A 20,927-nucleotide genomic window follows, 5' to 3' on the forward strand; every position below is an offset into this window, starting at 1 on the left:
AATTTTATTTGCAAGGTGTTAATCAATTGGGCAAAAGGTCATGCCAAGCAGAGATCAAATTAACTGCACAAATTGGATGCATTTTGAACAACTAAATATGCCCACTTAAGAGCTGTTAATTTAAGAGCTTTCTAAAGAAACTGGAACAAACAGTCAGCTTTCTTTTCTGTGCACAGAGAAAGGCTGAAAAGCATCCTGCAGTTGTGATAGCACAAAAGTTACCTCAGAGAATATATATAAATACAGCATGCACAATATCCTCCATAAGTATCTGGCGTGCTCTTGCAACCTATGGAGATCTCCTGTGCATGGGGGGTCTGCCTCTCCATAAATACTTCATATTTTAAAAGGATCCACAAAATCATGGCCTTAACAATTACACAGTGTTTTCATCCATGTGTGGGACACTGTGCTGAGTTACAGTTCCCCATGTTTGTGCAACCTCTTGCTACTTCGCATGCATCCTCAGCTCTTCACCCACAGGACTAGCGATATTCCCTGGATTTGTTGTGCACTGATAAAAGAAGTTTCAAGCTGTACCCTGATACCTGGCAACTCCACAGTATCTGAGGCTATAGTTTGATAGTATGGGAGCTTTGGCAGCAGTAACTTCCCAATAAGCTACTGCCCACCACCCCTCACTCCCTCTTAATTCTACCACGCATGCCTGTTTCATAGAATCATAGAATAGTTAGGGTTGGAAAGGACCTTAAGATCATCTAGTTCCAATCCCCCCTGCCATGAGCAGGGATACTTCCCACTAGACCAGGTTGCTCAAGCAAGGTTCCTTGCAAGCAGGGGCTGTTTTCAACCCTGATTTTTTTTTTTCCTGACCCATTTCTCAGCTGTGTCCACCCAAGAGAAGGGTAGGACCTCCTTGCGCTGGTATTGATAACAAGGCCACAATAAATATTGAATCACAGCCAGAGGGAAGCTAGTCGAAATCACAGTGTGCTGGAGTCTTAATATGTTCCTGACTGAGATAAATCTTTGGCTCAGCATTGCCAAAGTAAAAAGAGCTACAAACTGAATGAAGACATGATTCCAACATGCCTTTCTTCTCACAGCAAAAATGGCTCCACTTACTTTTTTTCATTCTACCCTTTCTTGTATCATCTTCCCATCACAATAATGGAGACGATGCAGTTAAAATAACCCTGCAGAAAGAAAAAAAACAAACAACACAAAGCAAAACGATCTGTGGTGGTAGAAGACAAACCTCTCCATCTCTCCAGACCCTCCACCCTGTCCACCACAAAGGGTATGTGGAAGGGCACTTCCGCCCTCTCTTCTGCTTCCTGCTTGGTCCCCCCCAAAGCACAGTTTGAGTTAGAGTAATGCAATTGTCCAGTAGGTTCCTATAGCACATCTGGAAACACTTTCTTCACCAGCACTTGTGGCCACCAAGCAATTGGACCCGATGCTGGCAGCCTCTGCCAGGCAGAGCACCTTACCTGGGCTGCTCCGACCAGGCTTCTACCCAAAGGGAAAGGCTCCAGGGAAGCTACTTCTCTTTCTTTCCTTCCCCCTTGAAGGAAGAAAGCTTGCAGAGTTTGTGGCCAGATGAGTTGTGTTTAGTCAAAGGTGTGAGAAGTGATTAACAGATAGCTCCACATGAATGGCAATCCTGGTTTCCTTTTGGATTTACATCCTGTGGCAGACTCCAGGCCGCAGATGAAACTTGTCTCACAGCATACCATGCTTTATATGGGCTCTCTTTCATATTCCTTTATAGCTTCAGGCCACTACCACTTGTCCTAAAAACAGCTACGTAAATATTTACTTTTTTTCACCCTTCAAGGTATATTCGGTTCCAACTTATTCCAAAGTCTATAGATGGCAGTTTTCCACTTCAAGCAAGTAATTTTTGAAGCTGTATGTCCAGTGCTTGACCAAAAAGATGCAGTATCATTTCTGAGAGCTGAAAAATCCAGGCTGTCAAATAATATAACCTTGTTTTTCCTTTTCAGAATAACCAAACGATGCCAGACCCTAAATTTCTTCTATTATTTATGGACGAATTGTCTCATACAGTATTGGAGGTTTTAAAAATGTATTATCTCTTACGTGCCTCTCCCTCCCCTTGCACAGTTGGATTGGTGGTAACTAAGGCAACCCAGCTGCACAGGCTGAGAGGCACAGAAAATAGTACCAGTAATGACTTTTTTTGCTTTAAATCCCAGAGTTTCCAGAGTACTAGACAATGTTGAGCAATACAGAAACTCCAAAGAGGATAATTTGAAACAATGGGCTGATTCTTTTACTGCCATAAATTCACCTCAGCCAAGAATTTGGCTGCAGGGTCCGAGTATCAAAGAGGAACCATGCGATAGCTTCTCTTTTTCCCTAATGGGCAGAAAAAAAACCACAGGCAACTGATCTCATGTTACTACAGTCAAACTAGAACACTCACAAATAAAGCAAAGCCATTTTCTCTTGGGTTTTATTCCTGGTGAGACAACCAGATCCTCAGGAGAAATTAGGATCAAAGTTCTCCACATCAGACAGAGCAACATTTCAGAAGAGGTCTCTTCCATGGCACCAGCATTTGAAGACAAAGCAGATTCATTTGTCTTCCATCTAACTCACCTGGAAAAAAACCAACAGGGAACAACATTCAGCAGCTGTTCCAGTTCAATAATTTGAAATGCAGCTGGATAGGAGCTGTAGCTAGCAACAACTACCCACTGCATCAGTGATTTAAATACCTCCAGAGGGACACTGGGCAAACCTCTTGTGAGATTTTACATCCACAAGGCCTCTGACAAGTCCAGAGAAATGCTCATCTCCATGTGATGGAATGGGGCAGAACATGAGGCTGGCTCTAAGAGCTTGCAGCAGGTCCAACAGATCCATGCCTTGATGCTCACTGACCTTCAGAGAAGAAGGCTTTGGCCAGCAGCTGGCTAGGGAACACTGGGGACAAAGCCAAAACTACAGATACTGTGAAGCAAGGGATAAGGCAGTACAACAAGAATAAGAGCTATTACTCCCAGGAAAAAGAGAAAACTTATGGTGGAGTAACTGCACTTGCCCAGTGCACAGATGGATGTGCTCCTCCAGATCTTCTACAGGCTCTTGAATATCCTGTGAAGCCACTGCTGAAACGTATTCACCTAAAGCTGAGCTAAAGTTAGATGGCAATCTTCTTTGTGGAGCACTTCTACATTAAATGAATTTTCCAGAAACGTATAACATGTTTTAGGAACCAGATTTTTTTTCCCTGGGTTTTATTTTTGTATTTATGTGCCTCTGAAACCAAGCTCACTTAATACCCTGTAGTCAGCTACTGGGAAACCCAGCCTACGTGACAGCACATGAATCTGTCCAATACAAATACTATAATACGATTGAATTCTCAATGCTCTCATTCTTCTGAGCAGCTGTTGAGATTGCAGAAACCTGAGTGGCAAATAAAAGGATGCAAAGAGCGACTGTGTGAGATACAAAGTCATTTTACCATTGTCCTGGCACAGTGGTTTTGCATGAATGTAAAAATGCTCATGTTCTGCTGGTAGTTATTAATGCAGATACAGGTTCTACCCTTTATTACTACAGTGTCCAGGAGGGACCTTTAAACTGAGCCTCTTTTCAAGAATATAACTTCATTTGTTTTATTGTGCCCTTGAAAACAAAGAATGAAAGTCCAGGGTGTATCTATTTCTTTCAGCGAACAAATAATGTTTATATCTACAATTTCAGTATATTGCCAGTGACAAATGGAACTCAAATTTAAGAGGATTTACAGCCCAGAGTTTGCAAACTAAATACAAATACCTACTTTTGTCTCATCCATTCATCCTAGTTGTGCCACAAACCTGTGACGGCATATTTATATCCTTCATATTTGTCACTCCCCCAAGCTGCAGTTACCCCTCAGATAGAGGAGTCTAACTATTTAAAGGAAACCTGTGCCATCTGTCACACGCCCTGCTCTTGCTGACAAGTTTATCTGATGATCCACTGGAGGCAGACCGGATCGGAAGCTCTGGCAGCCTAGGGCTTACAGTTTTATCACTGGAGGCCAGACATTAACAGGTGCTTGCTAATATGTTGTCCCTGGCCTAATAAGATAGTCTTTTTTTCTTTTTTTCTACCCAATATTTAAAATATGTATTTGGTCAGTACAAAATACTCACAGGATCCTTTGGGAAGGAAGAAATGCCAGGTTTTTATTCCATACCAGGTCAATTGCCAAATGCTAGGCAGGCTGGAAATAAATAAAATACAGCAATTAGCGTTTCAGAGCCTCTGAGGTTTATGGACAACGAAAGCACAGGGTTCCCTGCGCGTAAATGATTGTCAACAGGAAGGCTGAGACCGTGCATTAGATTAGGTACACTTGGTGTGCCCCATGGCAGCATATCGGGTCTCTAGTTGGTGGTTCTGAAAGCTGTGGACCTGCAGTAGGTCCTGCACTGTCCTGGCCAGCCATGTGAGGATGCTTCAGACATCTCAGATGCAGGGATTAATGATCAGCTGACTTTCCAGACAAGCTTTATTTTTAAAGCTTTTCACATATTCTTACACCAGGCTAGGTTTGTTTGGTGGCAGATACTTTTTCCCATTAACAAATCACCATTATCCTCAATGGATGTGGCCATGTTAGATTTCAAATCATTCCTCAGTAGTCAACTAATCCTCTACTTGCTAGGGACGCCCCAGGCTCGTCTGACTTCTGCAGCAAAGCAGCTGGTCCAAGCCATAGCATACTCCCACTCCCAGGTGGGTTCGGTTTCCCAGGGATGCTGGGAGGCTGGGGCCAGGTCCACATCCTCCTCACAACAGTGTGCCTGATCTGTAAAAGGACTTCTCTATTGTGCTTTTTTTTTTTTCCCACCCCATAATAATCTCTTCTCCTCTGCCTCCAAACAGGAGATTCAATAGTAATACTGGACTACAGGCAGAAAGGCAAGTGAATCCTCCTCTTAGAGCCAAACAATCTCTCCATGAATACTGAAGCCATGAAGTAGAGGAAAATAAATGCAGCTGTGATAAATCCTTTCTCCAATTCATTGCAGCTTCTGGTGAAGCCATTATGTCATCAGACATATGGAAAACTAGTGGAAAATATGAAATGTTTGCCTCTTACATGATAACTCTGCAACTTCTATGAAAAGAAAATTGTGTTCATCTGTTTACACAAATTTCTCATCTCTTGCACAATGTATGTGAGGATGTGTCCATGGTTAAAACTTGTCACTGGTAAATGAACTCCCTCATGAGCTTGGCACTACTCTCTAAAAGACCCGTGAATGTAAGCCAGCTCTTGTTTGGATTGCCCTTCATCAAGTCTGGAAAAAATTAAAAGGAGGGATAATTTTAACAGTGCTGTGACTTCCAAGCTAGCTAGATAACAAATTGGGCTAACAAGGACTGTAATTAGGAATGTCTGCTCAGTTCACCATGAAGCCAAGTTCTCCTAACGAGAAACTTTCTGGGATATTAATACGCATAATATCTCCCTTCCATTTGAACAGGAAATCTGAATGCAACACTTTCTTCCCTTTTCTTGGTTTCAGTTAATCTTGCAGCAAAAGTAACCTAATTATACTGACTGTATGATTGCTTTGACAGAAAGCATGTTAATTTAAAGCACTGTTTAACATAAAGCTGCTTGCCATATAATTACACTCCATTCACATGTTTACTAATCTTCTTCAATATAGCTGATTTCTGTTATTAGCCTCAACATTTTGTTAACGTCTAAAACACTGGAGATCTGCTTTGCAAACTCCAATAAACAGGCAAAACCAACAGTAGCATAAGTGTTCCTTAATGGTTAATGTGAAAAAGAAAGATCTCTGTTATTAGCCTTGCATTTAAAAGAGGATTTGAAACTAGTTCCAGTACTTAAATGTGTAACTCCATCTTCATTGCCAAAACCTCTAGCTTAGAGCTACTGTGCGTGCAGTTCACCGGGGTGTTATTTTCATCTTCCAAATGCTGCTGGAGCTTAGTAAAAATGAAACACATTGTAAGCTGCCTGTGAGCAATAAAAAGATAATGTGTATACATAAGATTGTTCTTTTCACATGTTAAGCACCTGATAAAATTCTAGTCTGGGAAGTTAACAGACTAGGGCTAGACTGTAAGCTAACTCAATGAAAGATGTGCATGCATCCAAGAATTCCCAGCTTATCTAGATAACTCACTCCAGCTAACTTTGCAAGGGGAATGTAAGCAATTACGCAGGCACACCACTCCCCCTCTTCTTTTGCTGCTGAAACTAAAGGAGAACATGGAAAGAATTCACTTGAAAGATGCCGGTCAAAGGAAATATTTTGGAGACAAAAAGAGAAGGAAAAAAAAAAAAAAATCAAGGGAATTAGGGAAGAGGAGACTCTGTACAGGTTTGTTGGGTATTTTTACCTCTTTTAATATTTTGGTTTTTACTGGTCACAGAATCACAGACTGTTGAAGAGACCTTAAAGATCCTCTAGTTCCAAACCCCTGCCATGGGCAAGGACACCTTCCACTAGACCAGGTTTCCCAAAGTAACCCATTGTAAAAGCTTAAATGTCAGAAACGCAAAGCAGAGCCTGGGACCTGACATGGAGGGGTAGTTCTTTCCATGTCTGATCTGAGCAGCAGATCTTGTCCTTGACTCTTGCTTGTGCCAGGGTTACCTTCTGGACCTAGCGAGGTGACTGTGCTGTTGAACTACAAGGGGTTTGAGGAGAATCGTATGTGTGTGTGTGTTTCTCTCTTTAAAAAGAGTTCGGAAGAGGCACTGCTTTCTGCTGTGGAGAAGCTGGATCCTAGTCATGCTCTTTGGGAAAGCAATCGGCAGTGCCTGCTCCCAAAACACAACTGCTGGGATCTTGGGTTTGCTTTGCTCCTTTCTCTGGTGCACATGAAGCCCTGTAAGGGAGCCCTGTAAGGGAGAAAGCATGCACCTGTGTTGATCACAAACTGACACTGATTTTGGGAAGACTTTACTGCGGTTCTCTGAGTGAGGATCTGGCCTTTATGACGTTTGCACTAGATTCCTCCTTCCAGCCTGTTTCTCTCATTTTATTTTGAGTAAGCATGTGAAGTCAGTCAGAACTGTTTATTTATAGCCGTGGATTTTCATGGCTGTATAAATTAGATGTTATTACTGAATGAGATGCCCGCCCACTCTCCCAGCACAGCTGTACAGGAATCCTTTCATGCTGCTCGACAGTACACAGCCTTAATCGGGAGGAGAACGACATGCTCCCCATCAGGCGAAAGGACCGCTGCTTAAACCCTCTGGAGAAAAACAGCAATTAATATTTTCCACAGTACAACGTGCAGTATGACAGCCACAATTACCTAATAGTGTTTAGACCTGCCACTTTTGTTTGGCAGAGAGAGAAAATGAAGGTTTACATTCACCGGAGTAAAAAACCCCGCTCAAACTAGAACCTATGCCTGGACTTTGTTTGTTACAAGATCAAGTGATTTTTCTCCAGAGGGAGAGAGTGGGACAGGGACAGTCAGGGAAAACAAAAGCAAAATTGGTTGTTATTTGAGATAGAAAATAAGGACTTATCCCATAGCCACACAGAGAGCTATTTCCAGCAGAAACAGCTGGAAAGCAATATCCACCACGATTAGGAGCTTTCATCTTAGCTCACACCTTTCGAAGTTTACTCCCACAAAACAACATAGGCAAGTGATAATTTATTCCCTCCCAATTTCCCACACAAATGTCTTGGTTTGGGTCTGTGCCAGAGCTTGGGGGTCATGATCTGACCTCAATAACATAATTTAGGATTGTTCCAAGGCATCAGTGGAACTACTGAAGATTTACTCTGATGGATACGGGGCCAGGATCTGGCATGTAGGAAATATGCATTTACATTCTACCAAAGTGTCTAAAATAGTTGCCCATAGAGGCTGAAATTCAAATTGAGACCTTGTATTCACTTGGCAGAGCACATAATTAAATATTTTATGCCACAAAATTAACAAGAGTCTCATGGGTATTGGTAAAAGGAAGCTTAGAATCAACCATGAGAGCCAAACTAAGACCCATTTCCCAGGCAAGTTATTCAGTAAATATTGGAAAAAGTCACTGCATTCATATATAGGTTCATAATAATTTTTGTTAGTATTTAACCTTACTGATTATCTGACTACTTCGGAGGAAGAGGTTATTGTCCGTGTGGATTCGTATGAATAACCCCAGCATCAAGTTCTGCTCTTGAACTAAAGGTACTGCTTTCAGCGAAGAACTGTCTGCAATTAAACTAACTGTTTGGAAAACACATCAGGTAAAAACCAAACACAACAATAAAAGGCAAGACTTCTTAACAAGTGGTAGAGAGCTCCAAAGTGAAATGTTTGCCTTTTTGAAGTCCCCAGAGGCCCTACCTTGCAAAGAGTTCAATGCTTCTGAGAAGCAAACCAAATACCTAGGGTATTTGATGTCAATACACTTTAGTTTAACTTCCAGACATCAGTGTTCAAAAACATGGGTTTGAGTAAAACCTCCAGGATATGGCCCAATAATACTTCTGAGCCATAAAACATAGGAATAGTGCTTGGTGTTTCAAATATCACCTTCTATTAAATGCTCCCAAAACATTTAAGCAAGCCTTTGAGTTCCTTGTGCCTTGGGAGGATAATTTCCTTCACTGCCCAGAAAGCAGCACATATAAAAGAAATACCTTTTTTCCAATACCTGAAACGAACAGAACTACCTCCTCTGAGTACACATTTTCACTGTCAATAAGGACTATATTCCTTGAGGAGAAGAGCCAGAAACCTACTTATACCAACACATACCTGCTTTTTGTTTTGAGATGTTCACTCAAGTTTGTGACGTGGAGCCACCACGATGATGCCATCTCCAGCTGGCAGGTGAAACACGCATACATTCATCACTTAGTCTACTAACACTGGTGTGCTGCAACACACCACCAGTTCTGCCTGTGTTTGGAAACACCACTTTTTCCTCCACATGAGGATCAGGAGCTCCGGTGGCGGTGTCCCTGGCTCTGACACAGGGCATGGGCACACTGCACAGTGCATACATGAAGGGAAAGGGTCGGTCTGTGAAGAGTTCAGGCACCCATTTTAGAGACTCTGTGCTGCAGAGGTGACTGTCCCCAGGCTCAGATGTGACCGTTCCCATGGCAGAGGTAACCAAGTGGGCATCTTTACTGGCGGAGGCCATGCCCAGGTGCTTGCAAGGACTTGGCTGTTCTCATCCAGCAAGTCACCTTTCCCAGCCCTGGCCAGCAGTAGGAACTACCAAAATTGTGGGAACAACCTCAGCTCCCAAGTCAGAGCTCACACACGCTTGCAGTTACGTGACAGCTATGTGCAACCATGGCATGGCAGCAGCAGGGTTCAGTGTGCCCAAGCACTGGTGCTAAAGTGAGACATGGGAGCAAATAGAGAGGAGAAGAGGAGCTCTGTGCTTAAGCACTTGCTTTTATCAGGTGTTTCTAGGTGCTCACAAAGAGAAGGACCAATGCGGAAGCATGCCTCTGAGAGGGAAGAAACGCACTTTGAAGAGGGGACATTGCTACCACCGGTCTCTCACGCTCCTTTCGGAAGAATGGACCGAAATCCAGCACCTTGGTTCCGCGGAAGGTTCTGAACGGGGACTGCTCTCACTTGCCCTGTTCCAAGGGGAGCAAAAGGGCTACGGGCGGGGAGAGGGGTCCCGGCTCCCGAAGCGCCACAGCGCCACCTGGTGTGCTGCGCCGGCGCCTGCCCGTGGCACGCAGCGGAGCGGAGCGGAGCGGCAGCTCCCGGTAAACCCGAAGGGTGCCCGTCCACCTCGAAGCACCAAGAGCGGCCGCGGCTCATTTTTTTCCACACGCAGCTGTGGAAAACGCCGCATTTTTGGGGAAAAAGCTGCAGTTGTGGGTGATTTCAACAACCTATGGCTTCAGGCGTCAGGGATGCTGCAACTGGGGGGAGTCGGTTATAAACGATGCTAATTAATGCTTCATTAGAAGGAAGGCCACCTGAAATTGCCCCAGCTGTGCTAGCATTTGCTCTTCGAGCACTAGTGGAGGAGGCTTTTGGCACAGGCACCGTTTCACTCGCACATCTGCGAGACCTAACCAGCCCAATGGAAAACCCCATGCTCTGTCCCACTGCATCATCTCACAACCAACCAACACCATCTTTTTAAATCAGAAATCACAGGGAGAATAAAGTTGGTCATTTTGGTCAACACATGTGAGAATCATGTACAAGAGGAAAGAAACAAAAGTTAACAGAACACATTATTTTTACCCTCAGTCTCGGTTTTGGGGATGTTTTGCCATTTTTGTTTTTGTTTTTTTAAACAGATGTTGCCAAATAGTTTTGACCTTGAATCACACATACCTTAAAATAGCTCACAGCCTTTTGAGGAACAACCCCCAGGCCCTAAGCTAAAGCAGCCTCCTTGTTGCTAGCTGCCAAACAATAGCCATTGTTCCTGTAAGATCTCGCCAAAAATAATATGATGTGTAACTGCCTTCTCACTGTTGTCTTTGCAGAAGTACTTATTAAGTTTCCGAGATGACTTTATGGATGGTGTACACAGCACAAATAAACCCAAAGGAGCAGAACGACTTGAAAAGCATGTAGAAACACTGGAAGTGGGTGGAGTAGAAATAAGAAAGTGGTAGGGGATGGAAGAGGAAAAAACATTATGAGGGAGAGTTTATATTAACAAATTGTGAAGTGTTGAAGCTCAGCAGCTGTTTTTATATTGTTGCATAAGTGAGAACAAAACACGAATATTTGAATTCTCTGTCCATGTGCTCATAGCACTAAAATTTGCATATTATTCTCTAATACCTTAAATGGTCTTTTTACATGGCTCCGATTTTAGAAAGAAAACTAGTTGCGAAGGGAGAAAAGATACAGAAGGCTGAAGTAGTTTTCTCTTTTAGCTGTTCCCTCCCTCTTCTTCAACTTTTACTACAATTCTGCCGGTTTGGTTCTGAACACACAAACATCAGTTTTAATGACTATTAATGAGAGAACATAAAATGGCTAACCCTCCTGGTTAGGAGAAAAAGTTATTTGAAGATGAAATATCTGGAAATCTTAGGTATCACACACAGCTAAATATATATATAACCTGTGGGAAAAAGAGGCTTATTTACCTATTTCAAAATGCCTCCCTAATAGGTGAGTTTGTTTCCTGTTAGTTCAAAAAGTATCAGTGAAGGACCACCTTAGCTTTTCTGCTATCAACAGTCCAGACCACAGCAAAGGCATCTTGGTCAGCCAATGGAACTTCATATTGCTGTTGCCTGCATTGTAGATTTCCTGATATAAAATAAAGATAATTCATCTGCAATCAGTTTACACATTTATCTTATCTATAAAGAAAGCTGTGAAAGAAAGGACAAATTGACACTCACACTGTACATTGTGTGAAAGCTTGGCTCCCAAATTTGCATTCACATTTGTATTTCTAGTCAATCTATCTAGTAAATATAATTCTCAGTTCTAGACTCTGATGCAAGTTTAGAGTTGAACTTTGACCTAAATTCTGAATCATAGGTGTAGAAATAGCAAAACAGGCCAAGAAAAGTCACCTCAGCTATTTCAGATGAAAGCTAATTTAAAACTAAGTAAGTAACTGTTTTAAAGTGCAGTTTAAATTTCTGGAGACACTGGAGCTGACATTTCCACGTAATGCTCTCCAGTTACAACATGTTTACTAACCACAGCATATTCATTGCTAACAAAATGATGCAGATGCCTGCTATAATGGGCCTCTGTTTAGCTATTACTGGCTATTTGATAAATGATCTGTGGTGTTAGAAGGTCACAGAAGAATAGTAGAGAAACACTGGGGGGGGGGGGGGGGGAGGAAATGAAAAAAACCCAAACCCCAAGTGGACCAGACTGTGAGAGAGACTCAGTTATGCTCTCTTTAAATATGATCACCCCTTATAAGGGAGAAAAACATTACCAACATAAAGCACAGTCTGTAGGCAAAGTCTCTGCCATTCACATGCATCCCCCCAAGCTCTGTTCCTGGTGACGTGTCTATATACTCATCGTACAAGTATGTTCCACTGAATGTACAGCTGCAATGACTTCCTCCTTGGGGGAGCTGGCACCTATACGTCTACAGAAACAAGCATGTGGGTCCTGATCAGACCGCTTGAGTCCATACAATGCAAGCTGCTTCCATAGCTGAAGGAGAGGAAACAACCTGGAGGAAACAGTGCGGGACGTTGTTCCATGAGTGTGCTGTTGTCATCAGCTGGGAAAAAAACCCAAACAAACTCGTCAACAAGGGAAATGAGGTTGATCTGGTCATTACACTGACTGAAAAAATGCATTTCCTTTTAGTGGTGGTGATGCCTTTTAGGAGTTCCTGGTTTGTTTTGTTTAATTACAGGGGTTTGGAGTTTCTCAATTATCAGAGCACTCACAGAGCACTCTTATGTTCTTTGTCTGTGCCTGAAAGTGCTGTCTCCTATTCCCTGATGAGAAAGGCATTTTTAACAAATTGATAAGATGGAATTTTCCCATACAGTCGCTATCAGGCAATGGGAGCACTGCATGGTGTGTTAGAAATGAAAATATGTGCTTACACTCTTTCTAACTTGGAATAGCCTTCCAGTTCTTCCTCCCTCCTCGTCTCAGGGTCAGAGCTAGGCAGAGAAACATCTCCCGGGTTACAGCGCTTCCACTGCTGCAGCAAATGCCAGATGTGGTCTCATGGCCTGGGCTTGGTCTGTTTGCACACCCACCTTAGCTGATGGGGAGGTTCGATGAAGAAGGAAAAAACAGTAGCTGAAGAAATGAGAAACAAGCCATTAATAAATGTAATACTACATTAATAAATGTAATAAGCTCTCAAAACCCACACACTGTATCTTATCTGTATGTTGCCTCACATGCTTCAAAGACAAATCAGCAAAGTATGATTTCCCTCAGCTGGACTGAAAATACCTGAGACCTGGGCTTGTAATGCAAAGCATGCTTATGCTAGGGTTCATATGGGAGGGTTTTCCTGTGGGAACAAAGAGAGGGGCAGAGGGGAATTCGTCACTTGCTATCATACCATCACATGAAACACCTAAAACTCCCAAGGGGCTGAAGGGGAGTTTTGTGTTTTGGGCAAGTGGCACAGTCACAGAACAATTTCATGATCAGTGGAAGTGTTCTTCTGTTTAACCCCACTTGCTGTGAGCTTTCGGTTCTCCAAGGTGTTGTGAGCAGCCAAAGCTTTCCAGGGGCAAGCAGCATGGGGTGGCAGGCAGCAAGCCACATCTGTCAACAATGTGCTGCTATGGGCAGGCAGCACAGGCCAGCTCAAGGACCTCTCTTCCTGCCATTGTTATCCCTGCAGCCCTGGAATTTCATCCAAATGGATTTGACCCCTTGCTAGACAGCCTGCACATACTTCCCTGATTAGGGTATTCCTGTGCAAGGAGAGGATGGAGTAAGGGGGTGGAGGTGGAAGGAGAGCAGCTTGCTCCATCCGTGCCAAAGTGATGCTGGCTGAGCATGTGGCTTTGAGGAACAACAGCTCAGCTGTCTGATGGGGAGCAGATCTGTGCCCCTCGGGTGTGCTCCACCACTAGCAACTGCTAAACGGGAGAGGAAATAAAGCAAAGGATGCAGTTCTTCACACATCTTTGCAAAAGAAGTTTAGGTGCTATTTATGCCCCTTGCTGTTATTATTTCAAATTTCCAAGTCTGAAACGCATTGTATTTTCCTACAGTGCAGCTATCAGTCTGCTGTAATGCCTTGCCATGCTTGCATATAGCTTTTATTTCTGCACATACTTTAAATTGATTCTGCACATCATTCCCCTGCGTGAGCATTGGCCTTGGTTTCTGCTTGGGAGAAACCTCCTTGCAGGAGAGCGGATTGTTGGAAGGGGTTTTTCTAGTATTTTCCATCCATAGGATGATGTTCATAACAGTTCACTGCCACCGAGCCTCTGACACCTCAGATGATGTTCCGCTTCTGCACCACAAGAGTACGTCAGACTGGTCTTTGCCATGCGATTTATGGGTATAGCCACCCTAAGGATGGCTGCCGTTTTTATCTCTCCATCTGTTTTTCCCCTCATATTTGTTACATACGCTGATACAATGCTCTTTGCCTTAGTAGACCTCAAAATGTAAGACATTTCATGTAACACAGAAAAATCAATTATTCCTACAGTCTGCTTCCAGCTGCTCCGCTTTGTTGTTCTCCATTCTATTTCCCCAGCCTTCCTACAAGAGAGACTTCGCAATTTCTTCCATGAGAGGGCTGCTGATGTCCAAGGACAGGTCACTGCCACCTACCTCTACCATCCTCTATCACTCAATCTATCCCTCTGACTCTTCATGAAAGTATTTCTCAATTTCTAAAGCCAAAAACTGAATTCACTTAAATTTTAATCCAAGTTTTGCCTTTGTAACTGGCTCTCATACTGCAGGGCATCCCCCTTATCCCCTATAGGGGTTGGAAACATTAAGACCACCTGTCTTCTCTCCTGTCATTCAAACTTTCCATGCACTGTCTTAAACAGATTGAGTTAACAGGAAGCCTTACTCTCTCTTTTTTTCTCTCCATTCCTCCTCCTCTACCCCAGATTTGACTCCCTAGCAGACACCAATCACCCACCCTCTGCAAAAAGCCATATTCTCTCTCAATATTTCCCTCCTCCTTCCCCTCAGGACCTCCCAGAAGCACTGTTCCTCTTTGTTCTCCAGTTCCAAACTTCTGCTCTGAGGCAGACACGAACACTTTAAAAAACATTATTAACTCTAGATAATGAAATGTTATTCAGGAAAAGGTCCTTAGTCTGCTATATATTAAGAGAGGTTTTGGTATCCCAGGGCCACGGCTTCCTTGTAGCTTTAAGCAAGAGTGAATGTCAGAGGATCATAATCAGAAATTCTGCTTCAACAGATTGACCTTCCTCCTAAGAGAATATTAAACAATCTTTTGTTTGAGCAGCTCTCCAGATACTTTGGGTAGGAACTTCAGTTGGGTGTCAGCATGACTCTATCTGATGTTAGTGGGATCATATCAGTTTAAATAGGAGTTGCTGACCTAGCATAGTGTAACTCTGTACTGTGGCCTTTTTATGTAAGAAAATCTAAATATAGCAAAAAACATTAATTAAGCCTAATAATAGAATAAACGTTCAATACCACAGGGAGACAGTCTTGAGAAGATAAGACCCAGGTAATCCATGATATCCACTGCTTCTGGATGGGTGTGCATGAAAATTCATCTAGACTGGATTTTCAGAATGGTTCAGCACAACAGAAGTCAGGGGCAATGATTGCCTGATAGCATTCTTGACGGCCAGGTCAAAGGGGTCTCATACTGGATTACACTCAAACAGAAAAACACATAAACTAAAACCTACTTTTAAAATCCATGAAGCTGAAAGTCCTGGCCAGAACTCTCCAGGGTTACCAGATAGGATCTGGGTCTTTTGGTTCCTGGCACAAGACCCTCATTTCATTCCCTTTGTCTTCCCTGGGCTTTGGATCAATGCATGCAAAAAATGTTTCCACTGGGCTTTAACTTCGGCCATCCACTTAACTATGCATTCCCGTGCAGTCACATGCTATTATTATGGTTTTAATTAGTAAAGGTTACACAGTTGTATCTATTGTTCTAGTAAAGTTTTGGCCACAAAGTTCACATGGTTACACTGAGCTGAAAACTGAGGTTATCAAGTAATCAAACTAAGCACATTTCTTGCAATTATAGCTCACTATTTGTTTTATTCACACACACTCAACCTTCCTCTCTTGCCCTCCCCTCCTCCCAAGCCCTACTGCCAGCTTACCAGCAACCAAATTGTTTCTTTGTTGTGAGCGGTGACCCTGCATCATGTAGACAGCTGAATTAAGTCCTATCGCTGTACCAATCTAAAGTGACATTTTGACAGGGGCGACACGGGTGTGCCTTGGCAACGACATGGCAGTAAATGATGTTACAGCAAAGAGACACCATTTGAATGGACAAAGCACATTGTTTGTAGCTGTGCTGCATTGAGTTCAACCTCAAGCCAGGCTGCCCTTAGCCAGTGGATTCAAATACCATAATTGATTGAGAGTTCTTCCTTTGTGCCAAAACAATACTGACAGATAAAAAAGGATTTGGACATTCTTCCCCTTTCCTTTCATCCAGACTCTAAAGCAACAAACAGCTTCATCACACATGCATGCAATCAGTTTTTTTTGAAACAAAAGTTCACATGGGAGACTGCAATTGTGGGAAAAAAAAATCTGTTCTTGGTTGTACTGGCAATAATTATGTGTGAACTACGCAAAAACTTTGGGCACTGCAATTTAACAGAGCTTTCATTTTCTATTGGTATAAAGGTTGCATCTGATTATCTATATAAAGTGATTAATACCTGATACATCACACCATATGGCTGTTTCTTACTTACATTTTGCCCATCTTGGACTGTGTCATTGAGCAAGTCCTTTTTACTTTTATACTCAGACTGTAATTTTTTGGTTATTAGGAATTATTAATTGATATAATTCAATACATGGAAACTCTAATATGTATAGTCTTACCTATTTAAGCCGTGCTTGGTTCAGTTCAATTATACCTTTTGGAGATCCAGATTACTGATTAGTGTAGTTTGCCACCCCACTCTTAAACACCGTGTTGAAAAAACATGATATCAAGAGTACTTCAGCTAGGGTTCTTTTTGTTTGCATTCTCCCCAGCGACCCATCAAGTCCTATGCTTTTCACATGAACAAAATGAAGACTAGAATCTCTTTTTCTGCCTTTTGTGCTCTATGAAAAATCAGATTTTCTCATAATTGACACAAAAACAGAGGAGCCTAAAATCAAGCTGCCACCATGATTCAGAGCAAAAAATGTGCAGGGGCTTGCAACACAATTACTGTACTCCATAAAAACAGTCTGGTACAGAGCCCACGATCAGCTCTCATGTTTGCACAGTCAAGGATGTGTAAGCCCATGTTTGACCTTAGTTTAGTGGCAGACTAAGTCTACGCACCTTTAGTTTTAATGGCAGGCTAAGACTACACACATGGTTAAACACTCAGGTGACACAGGCAGCTGTTAAAGCCCTTGAGCACCTCTGGAAGGGAATCAAACCCAGCAGAGCGCTAGTGTCTTCCTGGAACAACAGCCTCTTCCCAGAGACCAGCTTTTGTTCTTTAACTTCCCCCACTATTTTATTCTTCAACAGCTTCTCTGTAAGAAGGAGCCTTAAGTAGCTCTTCTTGAGCTCTTCAGCTTGAGAGAAAAGGATGCCAGTACCCACAAATCCAGCAGTGATGCCACCATCAAGACCTCTAACACAAGGTTTATTCCTGGACCACACAGGTCTAGTGTTAGCAAAACACTTGATGCCTGTAGCAGAGTAGTTACCTTCTTTTTCATAAATGCAACCACAGGAAAGTCACATTCAGTTCAATTATATGGCGAGATTTACCCATTTCTCAAGAATGAAAGGTATTTTAAATATGGTGGCAAAACCAGAATTTTCTAGATCTCAGAACAAATGAAGCCAAGTCCTTAGAGACAACTGCTCTTGGAATCCCTCAAAAACATTAAGGGAAAAAATGCAGGTAATTCTCTGATAAGAGAGGTTTGATATGATAGAGCAAAATGACAATTTTTGTTCCTTCTCAAAAAATAAGGGGGACAATCTGGTCAGGATTCCTCAAGAAAAAAAAAAAAAAAAAGTGCAACAACTTACTTTGGAAACAGAATGGTAATTACCATCCCTCTTCTCAAGCATATGTTTTGCTTTCCCAGGCAATGTATTTTTAAGCACAGTATTGATTAGCTTTGAGTTATTGCGAGTTTTCCTGTGACTACTCACACATAACAAAGATTTTACCTCCTCAAATGCAAATAACCAGCAATATAGCGTTTTAGAGCAGTAGATATCAAATTATATGTTGACTTGTACCTGGGACCTAACAGTTCAGAAATTAAAAGGAAAAATATTATTTTTCTCAATAAAATTAAATTTAAATACTCCTTTTATTCTGCCTACTTTTCTAATCCCCTCCCCAACTTTCATACTAATAAAGGCTGCAGGTATCTGCCGCTGATGAAGACACAAAAGTTCATTCAGAACCAAGTTACAGTGGTAAATACCAACCATATTCTATTTGACTCCATATACGAAAAGCCTTAGTTTGCCTGTCCTAAGCAACCTTATGTGCTTCTTTTAGACCAACAATTTGCATTTTATTAAAACTAGTGCCACTAATGGAAAGAAATGAGTGTTACTCACTGAACATGATTTCTAATACAATTTGTCCATCACTATCAAATTCGTATCACAATGAAAAATGAGTGGCACAGATTAGTTTTGCACTGGAGACTTTTCACTAGCTATTTCATTCCTGCGCTCTGAAAATGCTTGTAATTAAACCTGACAAGAAATTACTTAACTTTAGGCTCACATAACATAGAGTTCCTGAGACAGGCCAGAACAGCAAATACTCCTGTTTCAGGCTTCTTCTGCTTCTCAATAAACTATGACAAGAGTACGTTACTGCTCAAGTACTAGTTATTTAATGAACCTAGACTGGTTCAGCCTGTCCTCATATGAGGCATCCACCCGTTGCAAGGCTGTGTAACACAGAGAAAGGTGATAGAGGAGGTAGGATGTTATTACTGCACCAGCTAGTTAATGCAAGGATATTCTACAGCTGAAATACAGACGATAAAGGATCATGTCCACCTTCTGCCCCTTCTGGCAATGATCTTAGGTCCTGTTCATTTTCTGTTTAACTGTCTTGCTGTTACACACTTAGCAAGCAGAAAAAAGGAACAACAATTTAAAGCCTTGGCTGGCATTCTAGAAAGGTCTTTCGTTTGGTTGGTTTTGTTCAATGAACCTAAAAGAGCATTTTTTGTTAGAAATTTTAAGAAATTGTTAAAAAACCCTCAGTGGTGTAGGGATAGGAATCAGAACTCTGCATAATGGCTACAGGATTTTTTTTAACACTGGAGCATACCTTTTATTCCATAACTTGCCTTTGCTTTCTTCCCTTACGATCTCCCATGTGTCCTACATATACATGGCATTCTTCCAGTGGTGAGGTTTCAGAGGCAGTACAGACACCAGCCTTCCTCTGCAACAAAGTGAGTTTTATTTACACCATGGATATCCTATGCCATTTGAATATACCAACTTTTTAGATTGGTGTGTAATTTTTTTAAGGGATATTTGTTTTGGGAGACATGCCTGCTTATTCAAAATGCTAAACAACTTCATGGCATCTCACAGGGAAGAAATATAACTAACAGGCATCTTTTAAAAGGTGACAACTGGCACATGAGTAGCACGAGTGTCTCATGAAGTATAACTGCTTGTAATTCAAAAGGTGGCTGTGTAAGCACGGGTGTCTGTAAAGCACCCTGCTGCCGGTGTGCTATTGGAAAGCTGCTGTGGTTTTGTATGGTTTTCTTTTTTTGAACTTTTGTCTTCTCTGTAAAAGCAACAGTTTGACTTTGAAGCAGAGCTTGGCAGGCAATTTAGCTTACCAGTGACAAAACTGTGGTCTCTTACAGTGTCTGCTATCAGAAAATGGCAAAGAAAACATAAATTCTGAGTATTATAAAAAGCCTTAATTCTAAACTCCTGTGTCTCTTAGTAAAAACACAGCTATGCCAGGGAGAAGCAAACAATGAATTTCAACAAATAATTTCTTACCAAAACTTCCTCAAGCAATGTATCTAGATTATCCACTGTCACCTCAAACCAGTTCAGAGGATCATGGGTTAACTCAGGTTGGAAGGAACCTATGGAGATCATCCAGCCTAAACTCCTGCTAAAGCAGAGGCTGCTATGAACATGGGGGTTTTAAAAAACGAATCTCCCATTTGTTTTGGTTTATGTCTTAAAGCTACTTACAACTAGACAGCAGCCTCCTTCTCATCACGCTTTTGAAAACAATTAGATCTTATTTTATTTCCCTTTCTAAAACACAGGGCTATGTGTTTAAAGATGACAGAACATGAACTTTTCCCATTATCCAGTACCCAGTGAAGAAGGCAGAGAAAGAAAAATCCCTTGGTAAATAAACACACTAGCACATACAACAGAGGACATGTGGTGACAATAGAAATGCCTACATCTGACTTGTACTAGTTAACTCCACAGAAAACAGGTAAAAGCTACCATTGCCTTCAACAGAGTTACAGTTTTACCATATGGAATTACAGTGATGTAAGACTAGGTGAGCTCATAATCAACCTTTTAAATCGGTCAAAAGAGGTGTTGGGGAGTGGCAGTGTTTACCAGTAATTATAGTTTAACTGAGACAATATTATGAACAACAAGTAGCAGAAGAACCCAGTAAGCAAATATTTCTCCCCCAACCCAAAATATCTTTACTCGAAGGTCTGACTTTGTTTGACATGCTGCTGTGCACATGTATCAAACTTGACTCTAAGCCCGGGAGAGCTTAAGAATTCCCAGGGAAGAAAGTGGTTCAACAACAAAGTAATAAAAAGCTAAGAAAGTCCCATCATGTGCTGAGCTCTGAACTAAATGTCTACCCAGGGAGTGAGCTAATGCACAGCATGAAGTAGGAAGCTGCTAATGGCAAACAAGCTCCAAATTGAATTGTTACTGGGTATTCTCAGGTGCCTATCAGATATAAAAATAATTGGAAAGGAAAATGTAAGAAAACATCAGACAAAAAATTACTATTTCTATGGTCCATTGGATGTGGAACTGTCTCCCTAGTGAGGAGCATTTTCTTCATCTTGAGTCAGTTTTCCAAAGCTTTGTTAAATCAATAGTAAATACACCTCCTAGAACCCCAGAATAGCATCAGCAGGGAGAAAGACATGATGATCCAAAGGGTCTTTTCTGTCTCTTATTACCATGACCTCAGCTGGACACACCCAGAAACTTTTAAAGAAGAATGTGTGTTAGCACTTACATGAGGACATGGGCCCTTGGGGAGATGAATACATAACTGCTTCAGCAAAGAAACATCATC

At 41.9% G+C, this 20,927-nt stretch overlaps 1 protein-coding gene and 1 long non-coding RNA gene across 5 annotated transcripts in view; one reads left to right on the forward strand and one right to left on the reverse strand.

The window, feature by feature from the left end:
- Positions 1-5,982, forward strand: part of ADTRP (androgen dependent TFPI regulating protein) — a 33,459-nt gene extending 27,477 nt beyond the window's left edge. For 2 of the 4 annotated variants that reach the window (XM_065667351.1, XM_065667353.1), the window contains one exon: positions 4,876-5,982. In XM_065667351.1, coding sequence (XP_065523423.1) covers positions 4,876-4,919 — 44 coding nt within the window. In that variant the 3' untranslated portion in view covers positions 4,920-5,982. Of the gene's footprint in view, positions 1-1,067; positions 1,144-1,970; positions 2,043-4,875 lie in introns of those variants that run through there. The other 2 variants (XM_065667352.1, XM_065667350.1) reach the window with 2 other exon arrangements.
- Positions 2,312-19,004, reverse strand: LOC136008308 (uncharacterized). Its single transcript, XR_010610050.1, has 4 exons — positions 18,933-19,004; positions 12,537-12,738; positions 4,140-4,210; positions 2,312-2,589 (listed from the first exon to the last, which is right to left on the reverse strand). It is a non-coding gene; the product is annotated as an uncharacterized LOC136008308 (long non-coding RNA).
- Positions 19,005-20,927: the final 1,923 nt, after the last annotated feature.

Source organism: Lathamus discolor, chromosome 2 (assembly GCF_037157495.1).
Source record: "Lathamus discolor isolate bLatDis1 chromosome 2, bLatDis1.hap1, whole genome shotgun sequence".
NCBI lineage: Eukaryota > Metazoa > Chordata > Aves > Psittaciformes > Psittacidae > Lathamus > Lathamus discolor.